The 15,892-nt window shown below is 45.5% G+C and overlaps 1 protein-coding gene across 3 annotated transcripts in view; it reads right to left on the bottom strand.

The window, feature by feature from the left end:
- TRIO (trio Rho guanine nucleotide exchange factor) overlaps positions 1-15,892 on the bottom strand; it is a 390,266-nt gene that overhangs the window by 246,474 nt on the left and 127,900 nt on the right. For all 3 annotated transcript variants that reach the window (XM_060092734.1, XM_060092735.1, XM_060092733.1), the window contains exon 2: positions 2,542-2,616. In XM_060092734.1, the coding sequence (XP_059948717.1) occupies positions 2,542-2,616 (75 nt within the window). The remainder of the gene's footprint in view (positions 1-2,541; positions 2,617-15,892) is intronic.

Here is a 15,892-nt window from a genome sequence, read left to right as displayed (position 1 = left end):
TATTAATATATTCTGTATTAAATGCTTAAGAACAGAGTGAATATGTACATGTACACACTGCTATATTTAAAATAAATAACCAACAGGACCTACTATATAGCACAGGGAATGCTGTTCAATATTCTGTAATAACCTAAACGGGAAAAGAATTTGAAAAACAGATACATGTATACGTATAACTGAATCACTTTGCTGTACACCTGAAACTAACACAACATTGTTAATCAACTATGCTCCACTACTTTTTTTTTTTTTTCCTGCGGTACACGGGCCTCTCACTGCTGTGGCCTCTCCCATTGCGGAGCACAGGCTCCGGACGCGCAGGCTCCGCAGCATGTGGGATCTTCCCGGATCGGGGCACGAACCCGCGTCCCCTGCATCGGCAGGCGGACTCTCAACCACCGCGCCACCAGGGAAGCCCTCCACTATTGTTTTTAAAAAAAGAGTGAGTACATATAACAATCATCACTCAGTCTTCTACTGTTCTTCGCTTACCCATCACCACAAGCATAATAAGAGAAGAAAGTGCAGTGACGAGGTTTAGGAACAAAAGAAGGGACCAAAGCAGCCGGTGCCCTCATCACAGAGCCAAACTTTAAAACGGGACACTGATGAACGTGCGAGATCAGCTTTCTTTAAGCCTTTCTTACGAAAGAAAGCCTGTAATATTTTAAAGTAGAGTCTTTCACTTTAAAATCCACCTGTTAACTAGTCAGGAGACTCACGAAACTGGCATGAGTCCATATTTTGCAGTTTGTCAGTAAATGATTAGAAAGGAGCAAATGCTAATTTGAAAACAGTGTATTAGGAGCCAGGAGGGCCTTTTTTTCCCCTTACATTTCTTTACTATGTTTTTCCAACAATCTAAAGCACCTTCTCCTTTTCATGAACTTAGTCTTCTATTAAGCTCTCAAAGTCACTTTGAATTAGATTTACTTCAGCAAAATCATCAAACAGTGGTCAACAGGAACCAAGAAACACTACTGGACACAAAGCAAGATGAGACTAGCGAAAAGGCCACAGGAAGCTGCAGCCTAAATATATACCCGTCCCACATGCGTAAAGGACACACAGAACGCATAAAAGCAGCTAGCAGTGCCACAAATTTAAATAAAATGTGTTCAAGAGGAGACATGAGATCAGCACAGCATGCCTGTTTGTGAAAGATAAAAATTTATCAAGGGAAACACATCCAGGAAGACTGTCTAAAAGCACGTGACAGTCTACAGATTTACTTCCTGCTATAACACAGCAGAAAACTCCTGCAGACCTTTGTTCTGTAACAAGTGAACTGGTGCTAAAAAGGTATGATACCCAATGGCTGTTCTGTTCATGTAGGAAGGAACCCCCGAGGAGACAGCCAGAAAAGCCCCAAAGCTGACCCTCTGTGTGCAGAGGAGAGGGCAGGTGAGTGCCCCAGAGCCTGGGAGACTGGTCCAGTCTGTCCCCATGCTTCAGAAGGGCCAGGAGTTAAGTGGAGGACCAGCTGGCAGAGACCATCAGGGCTTTCCAGGTCCATGACATGGGTTCTAGGAATTCCAGGACCAGAGCGCCAGAAAGAGAGGCAAGGAATTCAGGACACACCTACATATGGTCTCATTCCCACCACTTCTGCTGAGATGGTGGGTGTATACCCTGAGAAAACAGTAATTCAAAAAGACACATGTACCCCAGTGTTCACTGCAGCACTATTGACAATAGCCAGGACAGGGAAGCAACCTAAATGTCCCTCGACACAGGAATGGATAAAGAAGATGTGGTACATATCTATAATGGATTATTACTCAGCCATAAAAAGAAATGAAATGGGGTCATTTGTAGAGATATGGATGGACCCAGAGTCTGTCATACAGAGTGAAGTAAGTCAGAAAGAGAAAAACAAATATTGTAATATTAACGCATATATGTGGAATCTAGAAAAATGGTACAGTTGAACCTATTTCCAGGGCAGGAATAGAAATGCAGACATAGAAAACGGACATGTGGACATGGGGGAAAGAGGAGGGTGGGATGAATTGGGAGATTAGGTTTGACATATATATACTACCGTATGTAAAACAAGTAGCTAGTGGGAACCTGCGGCACAGCACAGGGAGCTCAGCTCGGTGCTCTGTGATGACCTAGACGGGTGGGATGCAGCGGGGGAGGGGGTATATGTATACGTATAGCTGATTCACTTCACTGTACAGCAGAAACTAACACAACATTGTAAAGCAATTATACTCCAATTTAAAAAAATCAGTTTTTTTACTTAACTGACTGGGGCAAAACAGCCAAATGTTTGTTGAATGACAGACACGATCATATTTTAATCACCGAGGCTATCTGACCTATGATGTGCCTGCCAGCTAGAAGAAAACTCTTTGGGCACTAATTTCTCAGGACAACACTACAAAAATAAAGCAGTTAAAAATCCATCGAAATGCCAATGCTTTTACGTTGTGACAGGTGGGCTAGTTTATAGTTTAGTATTTCAGACTCTGACATTGTATCAAAGCACTCAGAAGGAACAATAGAGCAGATTAGAAAGTTAAACTTTACCTGAAAGGTATGCAACTTTTTCCTTTAAAATTGGCAAAACATCCATAGCTTTCATTTCATCGTTTTTTCGAAACCCTGAAATACATAAGGAGAAAATAAAATTACTGGGTTGCTTGAGTGTCATTTAATTTCCTAACCACCCTATCTCAATGCCAACACAGCTGCTTTCTTCACACCCATTAAATCAACTTGAGAAATATCATCATTTGAAAACATCTGAATTCTATGAAGGAAAGTCTCTGATCACAGGATTACCTTCTATTTCAATGTGGAAAAATGATTTGCAGACCCAGACCCAGAGGCTCCCATACCAAGCAGGCTCTCCATCATTTCTGGTTTTAAAGAAAGGTTTGGTCCCAAAATGACGGCATATGAAATCAGTCCAGATTGTTTCAAAAATCTTCATTTTAATTCCACAGATTTAACACAAACACTGGCAAATAAAGCAGCAACATGGTTGTTTAAAAACTGCGATCCATGCCACACTCAAACCTCTAGGGGGAGCTCAGAGCCTCATCCTATCTCCGAATCCAGTTAAACATAAACAGCGTCACAGAGGAGAGCAGGATTATAAACAGCTGGGGACTGGCCACAGCTCCCACTTGGCGCTGTCTTTCCAGGCTTTCTGGGTCAGGCGACCCTGGAGGAATGTCACTGGCGAACGTGGTAAGATGGCCTGGTGTCACCCGCTTCACTGGGTGGCCCAGGTCCCTCTCCTCACACCAAACCAACTCTCCCCACGCCCCGACCATCTAGAAGGCCAAGTGGAAACAGTGTGGCAAGGAAGCACGCAGCGGGCACTTTAGGCCAGGCCAGCACCTATCTCCGCAAAGGGAACTCTGGCAGCCCAAACACGACTGGCCCAGCTCTCCAGGGCGAATGCCCACGTGGGACTTTGGGGTCAGAAATGTTCATACCGGTAATACGCCTCGGCATTTTTCTCTTGGAGGTCTCTACCAGGGGAAATCCAGGTTCAGGATGTTGGCCATACTCATCAAAACCAGTAACTATCATTCACAGCAGAGCAATCTCTAGAAAGAATTAAAGAGAGCTGCCCATCCCTATTTTCCTGTTTGTTTTTGCCAAAGTAGTACAAGGAAAGGATCCAAAAATGTGAGTTTGGTAATAAATAACCAATGCAAGGCATAGACCTGGAATTAGCAGCAAAAAAAGTGCTCTAGGTACGTGATTGGAGCTTCCACTTCTCCTGAGCCTGAGCAGTTCCTGTGGGCCAGCCCCGCCACAGATTAAACCTACAAAAACCGACTGTCTCAAGGCACAGGAGAGTGACCAAAAGCAGGGAGAGACACCAGGAAAAAGGAAGTGACTTTATAAAGGCTTTCAGCCTGAGGGCAGGGCCCAGCCTAAGCCACCTGGAGCTGCTAAAACAAGTCGGGACACAGCTAAGAGCAACGTCAGCAGCTGTAATCACGAGAAGAAATCGTGCAAAAGAGAGGGGAGCCCCAAATTCTGTACATAAACTTGGCACAAACCTCTGGCTGTCCCCCGAGCTTGCATGTTCAGGGCAAGCTCCAAGTAGCCCCAGCTTCAAGCTAAGGCTAAGGACCTGACCCGAGGCTGGAGTGGCTGCCCACTGCAGGGTCCAGCCTGCTGAATCAAGTACCCAAACAGCAACAAAACCAGCACATTTTGGAGGAATCCAACAGAATCTAGTCTCTGCAATGTATCATTCACAGAAACAAAGAATGAGTAGATTAATAACAATCCTGTCCTAGATTAATAACAATCCTGTCCACAGAATACCTACACATGTACAAAGAACCCAGTTTAACAGGATCTAACCATGACACTGACGATCACCAGAGACTTCTGTGCAAAGACCACAGCCAAACACATCCTGACGAGGACCCTGAGGTCCAAGGGCTTAGCGGCACTACCCAGCTGGTTGTGAAATGGCTCAACACAGAACGCAGGCCTCCAGATCACCAGGCCATTTTGCTTTCCAATATACCATGCCTTATGCTGGCAACCCACCAAGCTTTTAGAACAGTGGCTATTTATAAAAGGCAAAACAAGAGCCAAGGGCTCTGCAGTTTCATCCTTAAGGTTCCTTCAAAACTCTTGAATGGATGCAGTGTCGTCTCAGCAAATCATTGCCTGTCATTGGGTAATTCACTGCATGTGTCTACAAAGACTGATGACATCCCAGTTCCAACCGAGGCGGACATGGATGGCCGCGGGGCAAATGCAAAGAGGAATCAGGCACCACAGTGGCCTTGGCAGAGACAAGCTCATACACACCTAGAGAGCAAGGCACAGGATGGAAAGTTCTGTAAGCAGCACGAACGGACCCAGGCAATGAGGAGCCAGATCAAGTAACCAGAATACTAGGAAGGAGGAAGCCACAGCTGTGGACCCCCATCTACCGGGAAGTGAAAAGGGGATCCCCTTCCACCGCTACCAGACAAGAAAACGCACGCTTCCTACCGCCCCCCCGCCATAGCCCGTGTGCACACGTGCCCCGGCCGGGACACAGCAGAGCCCGCAGAGAGCTGCCACTCCCACCGCGGTCCTGGATTCCCACACTACAGAAGCAGGAGCTGCCTCTCACACAACCCTCGACAAGGAGAATGTCCCCATTCCAGTTCGGGGACCTCAAGAGAGGCCTGTGTGACTTACGGAATTCCGAAGCATTCTTGACAATTCCCACCGACTCTGAACTACATCTGTTTATTAATAACCTTGATGCAGTGAATGATGCCAGTTAGAGCTGCCATGTTCCAGGTCACCCCACAGGAAGAATATCATACTGATATGAAAACAAAGTGAAGAAAAAAACAGAACTGACAATGACGATCTCCCCTAAATTAAGTAAGACTCAACAGGTTTTCCCGAAGAAGGACACATGAATCAATGGCTAAACTGGTGTGAAAATGTGTTTAACTTCTATTATGATATATGTACATGTCTGAACATAGACTAGAATATAAATTCTAAATAGTTTTACCGTAATATTTCTGTTGAATGTGGCACAGAAAAAAAGAGATGCTGGTTTTATTAAAATTGACAATGAAAACGTCTAAAACATGAAAGAAAATAGAGAGACAAACAAAGAAAGAAAGAAACATAAAACTAACCACACAAAGAAACTGAGTTTATGGCTATTATTAGACGCTCACCTAAGTACTGTTTAACCTCGTTTCCATTTTTAAAAGACACACCCAACAGGCAAAGGACTGAGGAAGCCTGTACACATACTGAAGCTAGATTAACTATATCACGTAACTTTCAATAAAAAGCAAGAAGAACTCAGCCATGAAATGGCCTCAGATCAAATGGCAGATTCTGCTCCATGCCCTGAAGAGCTATTTATGAAAACAGAGTGCATGACTACAAAAAATTACAAATAAATGGCTTCTGTGCTATCCCAGTGACTCTAGATGACATGACAGATAGGACAGCAACTACTGTACTGCTTCCTCATACATTAAAGGATCCAGCTGTGGGTCCCACACTTTGGAACTAAAGGATACACTCAGCAACTACCCTCAAAACACACACCTGTCCTCCCACACTCATGGAGAGGGGAAGGACTGGCAGATGCCATCTCGGAGTGACACTCGTGAGACCCCAGACCTCATCAGGGCCACAGCCAGGAAGTCATCAGTACTTTACTTCTAAGTGCCACCCAACTTCATAGGTGGCACAGAGAGAATTTCAGTAAAACTAGGAGAGAAGGGGCAAAAAAAGAAGAGCAATGTGAAAGGCAATAACTATATAACAGAGGTAGATGGCCAAAGTCAGAGGGCATGTATTTGTACCCATTTCGTCAATTATATACTTTTTTATTTTTTTTGCGGTACGCGGGCCTCTCACCGTTGTGGCCTCTCCCGTTGCGAAGCACAGGCTCTGGACGCGCAGGCTCAGCGGCCATGGCTCACGGGCCCAGGTGCTCCGCGGCATGCGGGATCTTCCCGGACCAGGGCACGAACCCGCGCCCCGTGCATCGGCAGGACTCTCAACCACTGCGCCACCAGGGAGGCCCCAATTATATATTTTTTAAAATACACAGGCCTATACTGAAGTGTGCAGAGGGACTGGATACTCGTTACGATTTAAAGTACATTTTGCTGAGACAAAGAAGCCACTGTGAATTTTAATGAAATGCTAGCTTCAGGGGACAGTGAACAGAGCATGGGATGCAGTCAGCCGAGGCTCATCCAGCTCCTTCGTAGGTGCAAAGGGTTGTGTCCCAGGGGAGTCCTAAAAGGAAGCCAACAACTGCTCTTTTAAACCAAATCTGAAAAAAATGTTCACATAACATTTGCCATTACTCTAGATCTTGATGTTAATATTTGTTGAACGCTACTGAGAGAAAAGGGTTTGGGTTAACAATCTGATTTTATCATTGTTAACACAAACATGCAGTTAGTGGCTGATTTTCCTTCCTCCTTCCTGATTTCAGTCAACACAAATAACCCCTTTTCCTAAAGCAATCACATTTGAATATTTAGAGGTTTTAACATATTCATTTAAAAATATCTCAAACCCCAGGTTCAGCATGATATGACTTGCCGAAATTGATTCTGTTACCACTTTTCAAATTGCTATTTGGTTCAGTGACCCGTCAGCCTGAGGTACATTTCAACCCCCTGCTCCCAAATCATCCACATTTCCTGAAGTGACTCACATTACGTTGCCCATCAAGAGGACAGTTTTTCTCTCTCTTCCTCTAAATCTGCCTCCTAGCCAGAGGACGGGTCTGTTTTGTTCCCTGCTGTGTCCCAGCTGCCTAGGACAGGGCAGGCACAGGGTGGTCAATAAACATGGATTGGCTGAATGAATGAATGAACGAACGAACTAAGACATGCACATACTTCTCCAGCTTCTTGCCCGAAACCCCCATGCAAGCCTCTCAATGTTCCTGAGCACTTCCTGTTTAACCTGTAAGCTCAGTATTGCTCAGATGGCCTACAGTATGACTTATATTTATAACGAGGAAAATTAACCTCTCTGCCCTAAGAGAAAACATTCCACAAGTTATTCAACAATGTAAAATCTTTTAGTTGAATCAATGGTCTGAAACTTCAACTATCTAATACCCCACTGGTCAGATCAATCTCTCATTTGTCACCCCTCGACCCTATAAGGAGGTGCTGTATTGTTACTGCTGACAAATACCTTTTGAAGCGAGTCACTGCTGACCAGAATGCTCCCGCACTTGGTCATTTCCTTGCTATCAGATTTTTTAAAAACAACAAACAGATAAGGAACAACCACCCCCAAGTTTTTTTTTATTTAAGAAGTAAAAAAGCACCACAGAAATATTTTTACAATGAGCAAAAAGCTTTTATGCAGCACATTATCCCAGCAGTCATTTTTCCATAGCTGGTTTCAAAAGAAATTAAGATGAAACAAATCAAATGAGTTTTTAAATGAACCAAATTTTAAAAATTCTAAACCAAAACACGGGTTAATTATTTCCCCCATATTTCTCTCAGGACTACCGGCAGATACTAGCCATTTGAAATTTTACATAATCCTCAAATTAAACAAGTCAATTTTTTTTTAAGTATTGAATAAAAACAGTGTTTGTTAGAAGAAAAAAAAGTCATTTCTTCACCATTTGAGCTGAACCAGATGAACTGGCACCTTGTTCTGAACAGTCCGCCTCACCTCTTGCACTGGGATTTGTCCTTAAAAGACAATCCACAAGGCAAACTGTGCAGCTCATCCGTTTTCAGAGGTCTCATTTGCCGGTCAGCTATCTTACGTTAGTATTTACTAAATGGGAAGACTGAAAGTGAGAGAGACTGAACAAATTCCCATCCTTCTAAAGACACAGGTTGTAGCAGTAATAAACGATGTGGTAATAAAGAAAGCAGCGTTCTGAAAGAACAAAGAAAAGCAACATTAAGTAGTAAGCTGGAGGGTCACTATTAGTACGGAGTCTTGGTGGTAATTACCGAATTTTGCTCATTAGTTTATTTAGGGGAAACGCGCGCGCATGCAACCCACAGCACAAAGAGCAGGGGGCTAAGCCTCTCCATCGGCGGCGGCGCGCACGCGCAGATGGAGGTGACGTCACCCTTTCCAGGCAGGCCGTCCGCAGTTCCGACTCCCGGACCTTTCTCTGCAGTGCCTGCGGGATTAGTCACGGATCGCTGGGAGCGGCAGCGCGCGCGGCACAATGTCTGCGCTATCAAGGCTTTTAGCTGGGCAAGCATTGAGACCAGTGTTGCGTAGGGAGGAAGCATTTTCTCTAGCCCGGATCCTCTCTGAAAATGTTTTTTTTTTTGGGGGGGGGAGATATAAGGTTATAAATCAAGTTGTGTACTGTGTCTTCTTTCCTAATACATGAAAAAATCAAAACATAATGCAATGCTTATATTATTTTTACATAAATATGTAACTACAGTCCATACTTATAAAATGCATATAAAATAAATTAAGTAATTATATCAAGAATATAAACATGTTCACAGGCCACCACACAGGAATATGGATGGGGTTTCATAGTGCAGCATTATAATTTCCACTTATTTCCTTTATGGTTATAATAACTGTCAGACTGGTTGATTTATTCCTTCACATAATTTTAGAAGCAATAGCCTATAACATCATACCTTGCAGAAAGAAAAAGCAACGTAAGTTGTCTGATTCAAGGCAGTTTAAGGGCATTTCGACTTGAAATAGCTCTGGCTTTTAATGTCTTGAGCGAAAAACACAGAAGACAAACCAAAATAACCAAAAAAACAAAAACAAAACCATAGCAAGAATATTTTTAACTATTGCATATTTTACTGTAATGAAACAATCTGTAGAATTTTTAACATTTGATGACTTAATTACATAGTAACTGTGTTAGAGGTTAATTAAAAAGCATAAGGAATAGACCAATGAAAGGAAATATTCCAATAGTCAAAAAAAGGAGGAATATTATAAAAGGTAGTTCTATAATCTCATAAATCTAAAAAGAACCATGTGCCGAGATGTGCTGTTCATCTTTGCATCCCCAGGGACCAGCACAGGGCCATGCGTAGAGAAACCTTATCCTTGTGTTTGTCTAACGCCAAGAGAAAGAAGACATCTGTCTGTGCTTGTGCCTGTACTGCCTGTCAGGAGATGCCTCTGGGGAAAGCTCACCCAGGCTGTACCCTGAGACCTATCACTCACCCTAAACTACACACACACACTTTGATTCATATGGTTCTGTGTGCTGACAGACTGCAAATAAGGTTTGCTTTACATAAGAAGTAGCCTCTCAGGAAAGCTGTTTTAAAACTTACTTTGCAGGACTTCCCTGGTGGCACAGTGGTTAAGAATCTGTCTGCCAATGCAGGGGACACAGGTTCGATCCCTGGTCTGGGAAGATTCCACATGCCGCAGAGCAACTAAGCCTGTGAACCACAACTACTGAGCCCATGTGCCCCAACTACTGAAGCCCACGCACCTAGAGCCTGTGCTCCGCAACAAGAGAAGCCACCGCAATGAGAAGCCCGCGCACCGCAACAAAGAGTAGCCCCTGCTCGCCGCAACTAGAGAAAGCCCGCGCACAGCAACGAAGACCCAACGCAGCCAAAAAAAAAAAAGCAAAAAAACAAAAAAAACCTTAGTTTGTAGCAAATGAGTAAGAGTGACACAACTGTACAGCAATCAACCAAAACTGACTGCTAAAAGAAAACTTGTTTAATCATTACATCAAACAGTCCATAAATGGTAGCACCCTTACCCTCTACCAAATAAGAAAAGAAAAAATTCTAATACCCATGTATATTTTTTTAAATGCACATCACAATCAAACTCTATAAAAGGCTTTGGAAAATAAAGCTATAATTATAACTCTACTCTTTCCCTTTATATAAATATCTTTTTGATTATTACATACAGAAAGGCTTTCAATTACAGAGAAGTGGTATAAATTGACGGTATTAAAACTCTCAGTGTACGCTGATTTGCTCTGATTTGGGGGTGATATGAACATCAAGTGCAATCTAGGGGCCTTGTTGAACCCAGTGTGTTTGGCAAAGCAGCAGGAGTGGTCAGTTCTGTACAGTGCAGACACACAGTATGGAAAAACCAGGGCCAGAGGGATCAAAGTAAGAGATGTCCTATAAGACGTAGGATTCTTGCCGGGGGGCGGGGGGGAGTTGATTATGGTTGGTCTTGGCTGCCGAGCAGGAGATGACTGTCATCACTGGAGCCATGAGGGGTCATGAACTGGGCACCTGCATGCCTACAGTACAGGCTTCTCCACCAAACGTCTAACCCCGAACTCACCCGCATCCCCCCAGACCTGCCCCCCACTGTGTGGGTCCCAGCGCAGCACCTGGTCCCACAAACCACCCACCCACAACCGAACCAAGAACCCAGGCTGCCCCCTGCCCCCGACCGTCCTCCCCTGCACTCCTGCAGACTCCAGGGGCACCGTGTCCGCTGGCCAGCAACACCCTCGTGTACATGACTGCATAATGGACATTCACGATTCCCTCTGATCCATCCTGCCGCTCTCTCCTAAACATCCACCTCACAGTTTCACTCCCCTGAAATTCACCACTGGCTTCTCTGTGCCCTCGAATAAAGCTCGAACTCCCTGATGTAGCACAAAGCCCCTCAAGACCTGACGTCCACTTACCCCTGTGGCCTCACTAGTTCCCCCCGACTCAGTACCCTCTCCCCACACCCACTCCGGGAATTCTAATCACCTGCAGGGAACACACGTCCTCGCTCACGGCTGAACTGCCACGCACACTGCTCCCTGCCAGCCGGAAACACCCCCCGCACCTCCCAACACGCACATACACGCGTGAACACGCACACGCACGCACTCTTCACCCTCCCAGCTCCTCCAGAAAGACGCGGATCAGACCCAGCCCATCTGTGAAGACTTGCGGGACCCGCCCGTGCTGGATCAGATGCCCCATCCTGCACTCCGACAGCACCCCGAACCCTTATCACACTGCACGGTTACAATTACCTAAACACCCATCAGTGCGCCCCACGATAAGGGAAGCCCCTCGAGGGATGGGACAGTCCTACATCTCACTGCCTAGCAGAGTGCTATGGTCACAGTAAGGGCTCCATCCCCAGCTAGGAAACCCCCGAGGCTCAGAGCGCTTCAAGCAGTTGGAAATTTTAAGTGGCAGCTGACAACCCGCAGCTCTGAGCCAAGTAACCGTCTCATCCCAGACAGTCAGCAACCTTTTCGAAGCGGTCAACTTGCTCCAAACGCTCATTCGAGGAGGCTGCGGTGACCCGTGAGTCCTTCCTCTAATACATAAAACTACATTTACATACTCTTCGTTCAGATTTTTAAGTAGGAAAAGTTTGACTCTGGGATTTTCGCAATGTAATTAAAAAGTTATTTGCTGGGCTTCCCTGGTGGTGCAGTGGTTGACAGTCCGCCTGCCGATGCAGGGGACGCGGGTTCGTGCCCCGGTCCGGGAAGATCCCACATGCCGCGGAGCGGCTGGGCCCGTGAGCCATGGCCGCTGAGCCTGCGCGTCCGGAGCCTGTGCTCTGCAACGGGAGAGGCCACAACAGTGAGAGACCCGCGTACCACAAAAAAAAAAAAAAAAAGTTATTTGCTCCCCAGCCACACACACACACAAATTATTTATGAAAAGCTTCTGTGGTGGAAGAACATTCATTGAGCAGCTTTGAGTTCCACAGACCATGTACTGGCCCCTAGATAGTTAAGATGCACACCTAAGGAAAAATTTCAGTGAGCCCTGATTCCTGCATCCTCCCACACACAGAAAAACAGTGCAATCATTAACTTCAGATGTCCGTTCTTTGTAATTAGCAGTAATCTTTTTATGCTTGACCACATGTTCTTCCAGCAAAGAAGTTCAGCTGTATCCTGGCTCCCCCCTTCCCTCTTCGGAGCAGATCCTCAGAGCCATCTGAGGGGCTGTCTCCTGGGCTACAGTCCTCAGTGAGGTCACTGAATAAAACAAACTCACTGCTCTCACTCTGTGTTCTTTTTCAGTCAACACGACGTCCTCAACCACCAAGAGGAATACAAGACTCTAGGGAAGTGGTTTCTAAGTAGGAAACAGGGGTCTTGCGGCCCCACCCCTTTACACCCAGGATTGTCTTCACCCAAGAATTCCGAGTTACACCAAAGTGCTTTAATTAGGAGATTCTGTAAACAGAGTAGACGTGGGGGAAACAGCAAGCCAAGTGAACCCCATACAACTCAAAACTGAACCTGAAGGACTGAAGTTATTTCCATTTGGATTTAATTTCAACATAAACTCACTAGAAAGATATGGAAGAACTTTCTACCAGCCGGTCCCTCTGACGAAGCTTAGAACTGTGTTTTTCATCACCTGGCATTCATACAGGACATATTTACACACGGTGTTCTCTCAAGCCCTAGAAATGTTCCCCCTGAATGGCGTGCTCCTGATTTTAAGAAGCTTACAATCTAAAACAAAATAAAACACACATTAGACCAAATAGTGGCCTTAACCATGTGTACGTAACAAGCAAAGTCTGACGGACAAATAAATATGCCTTACAAATATAGGTACTGTTATTTATAAAAAAAGATGTAGATGCTATTGTGATTACACAAAGCCATCTAAAAGTATTACTTTTGTCACTGAAATTTTGTATCAATCACTGGCACTAAAACTAAGTCCCTGACATAGAAAAGGATGCTCCAGACCATTCTGAAAAGGTTGGAAACCCTTGCTATAGGGATTAAAACCACAAAGCACAGAAGTGAATAATACTATAACATGTTTACAGAGTAATACTGTGATTGCTTTAATCATGAGAAGGAGGGCGGAGTCAAGAAGGCAGTGTGGGAAGACTCAGAGTTGGCATCTCCCCACAACTAGGGCGCCTGCAAGATGAGGTGGGGGACCCTCACGCCCCAAGAGATGGGAAGAACCCCCAAGAGAACCAGTAGGATGTGGGGGAACTGAGGAGGGAGGAGAAGTGGAGGCCGGACAGGACCGGCGCCCCTGAGGGGTGGCTGAGAGGAGGGGAGGGATGCCTTCCCAAGCCTGGAGGGACCCGTGGGGGCTGGGATCAGGGGGGAGCGGGCCCAGCGTTTCCCCTGCCCAATCGGCCGGGGAAGTCCGCCTGGCTCTCAGGTTGGATCCTATGCCCTCAGAAGTCCCCTCCAGGCTGGGGTGGTCCTGGGGGCATAGGAGGGAGGCTGGGAAGATGAAGAGAGGCAAGCGGGAGGGGCCCTCCGGGACTGAAGGTGCAGGACAGGAGCAGAGGGCGTTTGCGCTGCCCACTCGGGTCCGGGGAGCCTGCTGAGCTCCCAGGCCGATCCCACACTCTCCAAAGCCCCCTGCAGGGAGCATGGGCCCTGGGGACGAAGGAGGGAGGCCAGCAAGATCAGAAGAGGCTGCTGGGAAGGGACTGGAGGAGCAGGAGAGGAGCGGAGGGTGTTTGTCCCGCCCACCTGAGCCCAGGAAGCCTGCTGGGCTCCCAGGTGTGGAGGCACGCCTGGGCCCCTTCTACTCTGTAGAGCCTAAGCCCCGCCCACCCCCGCCACCTTTTTCCAGCCCTGTGGGTCATAAGCGTAGGCCCCGCCCACCAGCCAAACCTCAGCCCTGCTTAGATGCCACCCTCCACAGCCATGACCTTTTCCACCTTTTTTTTTTCCTCCTTCCTCCTCTTTGTTACTACTGTAATTCTGTTCTGCCTTCTGGTTGTTGTTTCATCTATATTTTTACTTTTATTTTTTTTTCTAACATAGCTGTTACTTTCCTAGTCTAATTTTATTATTTACTTTGTTACTGTTCTCCTTTTTTTTTTTCTTCCCCAGGTGGCTTGAGGGATCTTGGTTCACGAACCGGGGGTCAGGCCGAAGCTCCTGCGATGGGAGGTGCGAGTCCGAACCACTGGACTAACAGAGAACCTCAGATCCCAGGGAATATTCATTGGAGTGAAGTCTCCCGGAGTTCCTCATCTCAGTACCAAGACCCAGCTCTACCCAACAGCCGAGAAACTCCAGTGTTGGAAGCCTCAGGCCAAACAACCAGTAAGACAGGAACACAATCCCACTCGTAAAAAAAAGGAAAAAAAAATGAGATGGCAAAAAAGTATGTCACAGATGAAGGAGCAAGGTAAAAACTTACAAGACCAAATAAATGAAGAGGAAATAGGTAAACTAACCTAAAAAAGAATGCAGAGGAATGATGGTGAAAATGATCCAGAATCTCGGAAATAGAATGGAGGCACAGATTGAGACAAAACAACAAAGGTTTAACAAAGAACTAGAAGAACTAAAGAACAAACAAACAGATGAACACACAATAACTAAAGTGAAAAATACACTAGAAGGAATCAATAACAGAATAACTGAGGCAGAAGAATGAATAAGTGAGCTGGAAGACAAAATGGTGGAAATAACTGCCAAGGAGCAGAATAAAGGAAATAGAATGAAAAGAATTGAAGACAATCTCAGAGACCTCTGGGACAACACTAAATGCACCACCATTTGAATTATAAGGCTCCCAGAAGAAGAAGAGAAAAAGAAAGGGTCTGAGAAAATATGTGAAGCATTATAGTTGACAACTTCCCTAATATGGGAAAGAAAATAGTCACCCAAGTCCAGGAGGCACAGAGAGTCCCATACTGGATAAACCCTAGGAGAACACACCAAGACACCTATTAATCAAACTAACAAAAATTACATTCTAAGAAACAATATTAAAAGCAGCGAAGAAAAAAAAAAAAAAACACACACACACAAAGGAATCCCCAGAAGGTTATCAGCTGATTTTTCAGCAGAAGCTCTGCAAGCCAGAAGAGAGTGGCAGGATACACTTAAAGTGAAGAAAGAGAAAAACCTATAACCAAGATTCCTCTACCTGGCAAGGATCTCACTCAGATTCGATGGAGAAATCAAAAGGTTTTCATACAAGCAAAAGCTAAGAGAATTCAGCACCACCAAACCAGCTTTACAACAAATGCTAAAGAAACTTCTCTACGTGGGAAACACAAGAAAAAGACCCACAAAAACAAACCCAAGGGGCTTCCATGGTGGCGCAGTGGTTGGGAATCTGCGTGCCAATGCAGGGGACACAGGTTCGAGCCCTGGTCTGGGAAGATCCCACATGCCACGGAGCAACAAAGCCCGTGAGCCACAACTACTGAGCCTACGCGTCTGGAGCCTGTACTTCGCAACGGGAGAGGCCGTGACAGTGAGAGGCCTGCGCACCGCAATGAAGAGTGGCCCCTGCTCGCCGCAACTGGAGAAAGCCCTCGCGCAGAAACGAAGAACCAGCACAGCCAAAAATAAATAAATAAATAAATAAATGTTTAAAACCCCAAAACAATTAAGAAAATGGTAAGAGGAACATACATATCGATAATAACCTTGAATGTAAATGGATTAAATGCCCCAACCAAAAGACAC

Source organism: Mesoplodon densirostris, chromosome 3, assembly GCF_025265405.1.
Source record: "Mesoplodon densirostris isolate mMesDen1 chromosome 3, mMesDen1 primary haplotype, whole genome shotgun sequence".
In the NCBI taxonomy this organism is placed as follows: domain Eukaryota; kingdom Metazoa; phylum Chordata; class Mammalia; order Artiodactyla; family Ziphiidae; genus Mesoplodon; species Mesoplodon densirostris.
Note: the sequence above shows the minus strand (reverse complement) of the source record. Positions and strands in the feature narration are given on the sequence as shown.